The sequence below is a fragment of the Frieseomelitta varia genome, unplaced genomic scaffold, assembly GCF_011392965.1.
Source record: "Frieseomelitta varia isolate USP_RPSP 00005682 unplaced genomic scaffold, Fvar_1.2 scaffold_956, whole genome shotgun sequence".
Classification (NCBI taxonomy): Eukaryota; Metazoa; Arthropoda; class Insecta; order Hymenoptera; family Apidae; genus Frieseomelitta; species Frieseomelitta varia.
The window spans coordinates 324,489-332,178 of NW_025110763.1; the positions used below are offsets into that span (position 1 = coordinate 324,489).

The 7,690-nt window shown below is 40.1% G+C and overlaps 2 protein-coding genes across 3 annotated transcripts; both read left to right on the top strand.

Annotated features, from left to right (window-relative positions):
* Positions 1-1,087: 1,087 nt before the first annotated feature.
* On the top strand, positions 1,088-2,149 carry LOC122538074. The gene is made up of 2 exons (XM_043671828.1): positions 1,088-1,248; positions 1,419-2,149. The coding sequence occupies exons 1-2, from the start codon at positions 1,246-1,248 to the stop codon at positions 1,836-1,838; spliced, it is 423 nt and encodes a 140-aa protein (XP_043527763.1). The 5' UTR covers positions 1,088-1,245; the 3' UTR covers positions 1,839-2,149.
* A 536-nt stretch (positions 2,150-2,685) lies between these two features.
* LOC122538073 (ataxin-7-like protein 1) lies at positions 2,686-7,637 on the top strand. 2 transcript variants are annotated; one of them, XM_043671827.1, is made up of 6 exons: positions 2,686-2,776; positions 3,658-3,714; positions 3,822-3,926; positions 4,293-4,981; positions 6,541-6,591; positions 6,685-7,609. In XM_043671827.1, the coding sequence occupies exons 1-6, from the start codon at positions 2,692-2,694 to the stop codon at positions 7,402-7,404; spliced, it is 1,707 nt and encodes a 568-aa protein (XP_043527762.1). In that variant the 5' UTR covers positions 2,686-2,691; the 3' UTR covers positions 7,405-7,609. The 2 variants fall into 2 exon arrangements, with proteins under 2 accessions (XP_043527762.1, XP_043527761.1); XM_043671826.1 differs by lacking the exons at positions 2,686-2,776; positions 6,541-6,591 and having other exon boundaries at positions 3,595-3,714; positions 6,685-7,637.
* Positions 7,638-7,690: the final 53 nt, after the last annotated feature.

The following is a 7,690-nucleotide window of genomic DNA, read 5'->3' on the forward strand; positions in this document are numbered from 1 at the left end:
TATTTTTCAAGATAATTTTCTTATCAAGGAAGAACTTGCAACGATGCAAATGAAAAATGTGAAATAGATATATCTTTCGTTCGTGAGAAATCAGTTACACTTAATTTGATTCATATTATTTTCTTCTAATTATTATAATTATTATAAGTTTTTTTAACTTGGTCTTCAGGGCATCAAATATTTAAATTAAAAAGAAAACGGAAAATTTTTACACATGATGGTGTATGACGTCAGGACGAAACCGCAACAATGTTTATTGATATGAATCAGCAGCCAAATGTATTGTCAATCTTGCAACATTCTGCATTTTTGACATCATCTATCATTCTGTCCTGAATTTCAGGATATTTTCTTGTATATTTTATAAATATTTTATAAATGATTTTTCCAATTCAAACGTTACGTAAATAAATAAATTGGAAAATTTGTGCGAAACACATTTGTTCGAATTATATTAAATCTTCTTAAACTCATTGTCAGCTAAACAATTTTACAGTTGAACAAATATTTGTTAATACTCTCAACACTTATCGATATAAAGATATTCTAAAAGCATAGAGAATAGTAGCAAACAATACAAAGTATGAACATACTTTAGAAACAAACTAGATAACATTAATCCTATTAAAAAATAGAGTACTATAGAAAATGATGATTTATACGAAATTGCGTTACGTTTGTACTATAGAAAATGATGAATTATACGAAATTGCCTTACGTTTGAATAAAAGATTTTAAAAGATAAGGAAACCGTCGGATACCTGCGTCAAGATCCTTATTTATAAATAATCGTCGATTTCATTTGTTCAGGATGTCGATTTCTTTTGAGGTCAGGATGCTCTCGATAAATAAAATTCATTTATGAACTTTGTACATGCATGTCAAGAAAAATTTCACGAGAATCCAGTTCATCGTCGAAAGGAGAAATTAGCACTGGTAAAGAAAGTGCTGACCATGATATCAAGTAAAAGTTCCCCGGCATAAATTTTGCATCTTCAAAGATGTATATACACACACATCCGGGGAACTTGTACGGGGAGTCGTGGCGATTTTCCATCGACGTAATATTCAGCCGGTTCTGTGGTGGGGAGATCCCCTTTATCTGGCATCTGATTTATATACAAGAGGGACCATCGTCTTGGATTAGTGTCGAGCAGTGAAACCGAACAGTTAGTTCTCAGAGAACAAAGAAACGTCCTACAAATAAGCCGTGTAATATATTAAACTGTGTTTAAAAACAGCATCATGGTGAGATACACTTTACAAAAATTATTGAATTATTTTTAAATTCGTCATTGTTTCCTTTTCTTTTTGTTAAATAAATACTTGCTTCTCCCTAGATACAAATACAAGTAACAAACCGTTTATATCGTATATGAATTGGTGTTTAACTAATTTTTCAATTTATACTGTTACAGATAAAATACGTGACAATTTTATTCGCCACCTTTATTTTGGTTCAATCACAGAGGCCGCCTTATGCAGGAAGTAGCAAACCATATCCTGCTGTCCTTCCACAGTATTTAGAAGGAGTAACAGCTGGTGCAGCTAGCATTAGTACTATCGGGAATCGAATTGATTCAAACAACGGCAACGGACCATTAATGGAAGCTGCAGCTCCTAGTACTCCGATGGCAATACCAACGATTCCTCCAGATTTGCCCGTGGACGCTTTGGGAGACGTTAACTTAGTAAATAAAATCAAAACTTGGCCAAAGGATAAACAACCATTCTGGTTTCTCAACTGGCAAAAAATTCAAGAGCACCGAGGTGACTCGAAAAACCGAGCGCAGCCAGTAGAGACGCAACCGAATCAGAGATCGTTTTTCGCGGGCTAAACATTTGCTTTATATTCCATTCGAGACGACATATGCATACACTGCCGTCGTTGTTTTGCTAGTCAAGTTACACTTTTCTAAGAATTTTTTTACAAGACTTAATCGACCGATGATACGTCATTACTTTATCGACGCAGGATTTTATGTCGGATGAATTTGCGATGTTGCATGGTACAAAAATGTATGAACCACGGATCAGCCTTAATGTCCGTGTGCCTCGTGCGTAAATGAGAAAGAAGGACAGCGTTTTGTAATACTGTTTTTACACGGCGTGAATTTTTCAGAGCGAATAAAATTGAGCGTAAAATCGAGCGTAGTTGAAAAACTTTAAATTTCCAATCCACCTGCTGCAAATCAAAATCGCCAATGAGATATAGTAACAAGCCGCGACGAGACAGAAATCCAGAAATCCGATTGGCTGCTGCAACTTGCACACGATTGCGAGTGGTTGACTAGAGGCCGGTGACGTCACGCTGGCTCGACCAATGCAAGCGCACGGATCTAGTAATAGCTCTATGTGCATGCTGTAGGCTGAAGCGTGTTTATTCGTATCCGGGCGTACAAACGAGAAGTCGCGATAGAGCATATCGAGGGATGTTACCCGACAGATGTTATATGCCAGTCAGAATTTCCAAAGTTCGATAGATACCGCATTCATTTTCGTATACGTATAGAGAACGCGTATGTCCTGCGTGCAAATGTATCCGAAGTACTGTCGTTTTAAGAAAAAGGCAGATTGTACACGACTCGCCGTACCTGACAGTCCACGCGGCCCGGCCCCAAAACACTTTCGCCTCACTATATACACAAGAAATCGCATCGTGTTTCATTCACAACGCGAGCGCCACTGGCAATGTCGGGAAGTGACAGCCCAACATTCTTTCACGGCCAGCCCTGGTCCAGCTGGATCGAAAGAATCGGACGAGACAAGCCGTTGAGTAAGTGCGCTGAATCCTCATCGAAAATGTTCGCTCGTTCGCTGCCGCTGGTTCAAAACCGCGACAACGGCGAGCGTCCAGCTCATGTACCTAACCTCAACTTCGATGCTCCTTTGTCCGTCGACTTGACGCAGGGCATCATTAGGGCCCGTATCGACACGCATTTATTTAAACCGGTTGTCAACAATTGTCCAGCGCTTATCACGGCTGACATTTTCGTAGAGTGAAGCGCGTATTTTATCGGCTCTTTCTACCAACAAATTATGTAATTCATAGCGAAACCTGTCTGCGAAAAATAACGGAGCGTCGAAACGTTAGATTAGAGCATATAATATAATACAATTGGCATGGATCACTGACTTTCGCGGGACGATCACGACCGAACCCGCGCTTCTTGTTGGAACAAACATATTGTATATTTGTATTTTTATTATATTTGTGCTATTCTGTTCTCTCTTGTAAGGTTTTTTTTACTGGAATAATTATGCATGTAAGAAAATAATAAATATAATAAAAGCTGTTTACCCACAAGTTTGTGTTTTTTATTTCACATTTCTGCTTGGAAATTCATAGGAATGAATGAATAACTATCTTTTGAGGACAAGATTCAATAGATATGAAGCTAACAGTATCTCATGCTTTCTTAAAATCTTTCTTAACATGGTAATTACAACTATAATATATAATGATCATAAACTTCAAACTTGGGCATAGTATCAATCATAGTATGTAATTTCTTTTGTATTTTCTTGAAATACTTATTCTAGAAAAATTGTGTACTCTGTATTTTATACAGATTGATAATTTGCAAATGAAATGTCCTTGTGTTACATACTAGTTACTTTGTCATATGTTCCATAAGAAAATTTGGTCTGTTTCAGGCGATGAAGAATCAGATGTTCAGCTTTCTAGCTCAGTTACAAGGCTTTCGGCTGAAGGTAAATATTACACAGTCAACATACAATCTCTTTTAAAATTTAGAAACATATAATCTTGTTAAAAAAGAATCTTAATTGCTTTTTTAACAAGATCATTTCTGTTTCAGACATTGATTTATATGGATTCTGTCCTGAAAGAGATACTTTTTACACGGTAGTGTGTGAAACCTGCCATGCAATAGTCAAACCACAAGCTCTCATTCAACATATGGGTATGTCACTGTATAATTCTACTCTTTCTGTTCATACAGTACTGTTATATATAATTTTATTATCAATTAAAGATCATTTTACTTGCTTCAATGGGGCAATTGTAACTGTAAACGTAACTGTACCAGAACTATAAGTATTTCCTAGATAACTTGGCCTTTTCTTTCTAAGAAATATCTTTTTTATAAGTGTAATAAAGTCTCTAATATGTACATGATAATGAAGAACAATTACATTAATGTAATTACAAGTAACTACATTACTTACAAATATATAACACACATTTATATAGCTCAACTATTCTTTAACCAGGATATGTGCACACTGTAGAAATTACACTATATAATATTGTTGATATTCTGCCACAGAAAGTCGCCATCCTTCCGGCACGGTCAATTTTCCACCTCCCTCCACCCCGATTGTAAAAACTCCTCTGAAGACACCGTCGCCGCAGATCTCAAATAGCGGGAGCAATAAGAACAATCACACGAACGTGAAACGGAACACGAAGCAGCCGAACATCTCAACGAGCTTGTCGTCATCATCGATATCCATCTCGCCGTCACCTCGATCGCCTCTCGAGTCATTACCATCGACTGTGCCAACGTCGAACTCTGGGTCGGGGACTTTGATCACCTCGAGCCCTGTGAAAAGTCCAGGCACGGCGACCGGTCAGCCTCGTCGAAAGAGACTCAAAACCGACCGATCGTTGCTCAAAGACCGAGAGTACGACCCGGACCGACACTGTGGTGTGTGGAACGAGGAAACAGGCAAACCCTGCACCAGGTCGCTCACGTGCAAAGCGCACACGGTCTCGTTGCGGCGGACAGTCATCGGTCGGAGTAAAACCTTCGACAAACTGCTCGCGGAGCATCGTGCCTCGAAGGAGATCCCGAACAGGCCGACGAAAGTAACTGTGACCGGTACAGTGACCGTATCCTCTGGGACCTCGAACTTAAACCCCTTAACACCCACCACCCCCGTCCTGACCATCGAAACGGAAACACCCAGTTCGCCACCTGTTCTATCGCTGCCAGACACGTATCCACTGCCAAAGGTAAGAAGTCACCGTATCGTCATATCATTTCTTTTTGTATGTCTTCTTTTTTTTCTTTTTTTTTTTTTTTTTTTTTTTTTTTTTTTTTTTTTTTTTTTTTTTGATTCATTCCCTTCTGTGGTATATCCTTGGTACGAATGTACGGTGTGATGATCCTTCGTGCCATAACGTCCTGTTGTTTTGTTTCATCGTTACATATATAAATATATATATATTTTTTTTTTCTTTATGTATACGAGTTGGTAACTGTTGTATCGTGTTGTATCGTGTCGATTACGCATTGTAGATGTTTCTGGTGTTTCTGGAAGAAGGATCTAATAATTATCCGAGATGTATGAAGTAATTTTTGTTATCCTGGTTTGGTTGAATGGAAATGAAAGTTGTGTCTCGTTGGGCTGAAAAGAAAATTCGTTTCCCTGTTGAAAGGATGTTGAAAGAATTGTTATTTTTGGACATACGTATTTCAGGCGTCGGCGTAATCTTTGTCGCGTAATCGTTGTTGCAGTTTTGTTAGGAATATCTCGTGTATTTGTTGAATAGTTTAATGTTCCGAGGAGTTACAGCATACTAGATGTTTTTCTTTTCCTTTTTTTCTTGATAATACTTGTCGATAATATATATGATGGCTTACTCTTTTTTTTTTCTTCAATTTTGTTTTTTGTGAAGCAATAGCTGTGCATGTGATCTGATCGATATTTAATGTGTTATCCATACATTAAAACTTTCATTTCTTGGTATTCTTTGATAAATACTGCAAAATTAAGCGTGCAGTGGAGTAATTAGCCTCTTTTTTTATTTTATTCAGATTGACTTCTGAATCCTTTCATTTCAAATACTTCTGTCTGCATTCACACACTTTCGGAGCAAAATTAATCACGAATTGGAACGAGCATCTGCTGACGTTCAGAATTTTTAGAATAGTTGCAAATTTTCGGCCTTCGAGTAAACGAAAAATCAAGTCGCAGTCTCGATAAATCTCGAGCTTTCTTCGTTCAAAAATTCCGTAGCGTCTTTAAGAAATGTACGAATCTCCCTGGGATCGTTGCTGTGATCGATCAAGCTGTGTCGATCTGTTTAATTAAAAAAAGAACATCGTCAGAGACAAGAGTCTACCGAGTCAATCGCTTAGAAGTAGAGAACAAATCAATAGAATCAATAGAAATTAGATTCGAAAGACTAGCAGGCGATGCAACGACGTAGATATTCATACAGATTCTCACCGATTAAAATTCAATCGAGTGCCATCGAGTTTTAGAAGGCGTCAGGTGTCAGGTATCAATCGATACCCGAAGATCGTTCGTTTTCGTAGATCTCTTAAGACGCATTAGACGGAACGTAGCGAGGCTAGAAAAGAAAAGAAAAAAGAGAGAGAGAGAGAGAGAGAGAGAGAAAGAAAGAAAGAAAGAAAGAAAGAAAGAAAGAGACGAATCGAAGAAAGAGAATTAGTAATGTGGCTGACAAACATGGATCGATCGACGAGCCAGGCGAGTCAGCTGCGAACAGTAGCCCGCAAGAGTAGGGTGTCGGTTGATACCTGTTTTCTGTTTTTGTTATTGCAGGCTGTTGATTTGCTTTATCGGTGTCTGGCCCCGCATGGCTCCACTAAACCTGTAAGGCATGGTTTCTTTTGGGCACTTAAACGCCAACACCTCGTATGGGCCCTACGATTCTTATTGCGAGTCGCCAACGCTTCTCTTTTTTAGACCAAGCTCGAAGAGGACTTCGCCAACGAGGAGCTGAGGAGCCTGGAGTCGTCGCTAGTGAACTCGACCGGTTCGTCGCAGTCGAGCTCGATGATGGCGCCGATATCGGTGGTGTTGCCGTCGCTGTCGCCGTTGCCGGCTAATAACGAGGAATCGATGCCATCGGTCGCCACGCTGATACCGAGCACAGCATCCCCAGCTATACCGGTGCCAGCAACACTGCCAGCCACGTGCGTGCAACCGTCGTTGGTCACGACGGTCCTCGAGGCTGAAACACCGATGGACATCGATCCGGAGGCAGCAATGACCATCTACTCCCCTGTTTACAAGGATAAATCCAAGTTGCTGGTCGAGCTACCACGTTCGAACAATATCGCCCACTCTCCTATATCGTCTATGCCCAGCCTGCTCTTCGAGTCTATGGATCAGCTCGAACAATTGGAACAGCAACACGCGACGCAGATCAATGGAAAGAGACTGAATCACGCCGCGGCTCGCTCAAGTCCTGTTACGCAACGACAGCCGAAGAGGACCAAACACGACTACCATCAACAGGATCTGTCCACCACGGCGATACAGGTTGAGGCTACGACCACGTCCTCGCCTTATCCTCATTTCGGGGATGTATCTTGGTCGAACTGTCACCCGGAGCCACTGGCTGTTAGTCGGTGGCTTCGTATTTCGTCCAGCCGTAAGCAGTACAACTTTAATATTCACTGACATAAGACCCCACCCACTCCAGGCTGAGGACCGTGCGCCACCGGCGTTTGTCTACCTCTTCTTTTTTTCGAGATCCTTTTTTTCATGGTTGTCCTCGTCGCCGTCGTTGATGGTCTTGGTCTGAAGCCTGTCGAGAAGGGGGGCATGTCTTGATGTACGGTGAACTTCGATGTGATGAGCATGCGCACGGTGGAAAAGAGAAAAAAAAAAAAGAAAAAAAAAAAAGAAAGGAAAGGGAAAAAAAAATAGGGCACAAAAAATAGAAATAGAAAAAGAAATATTACCA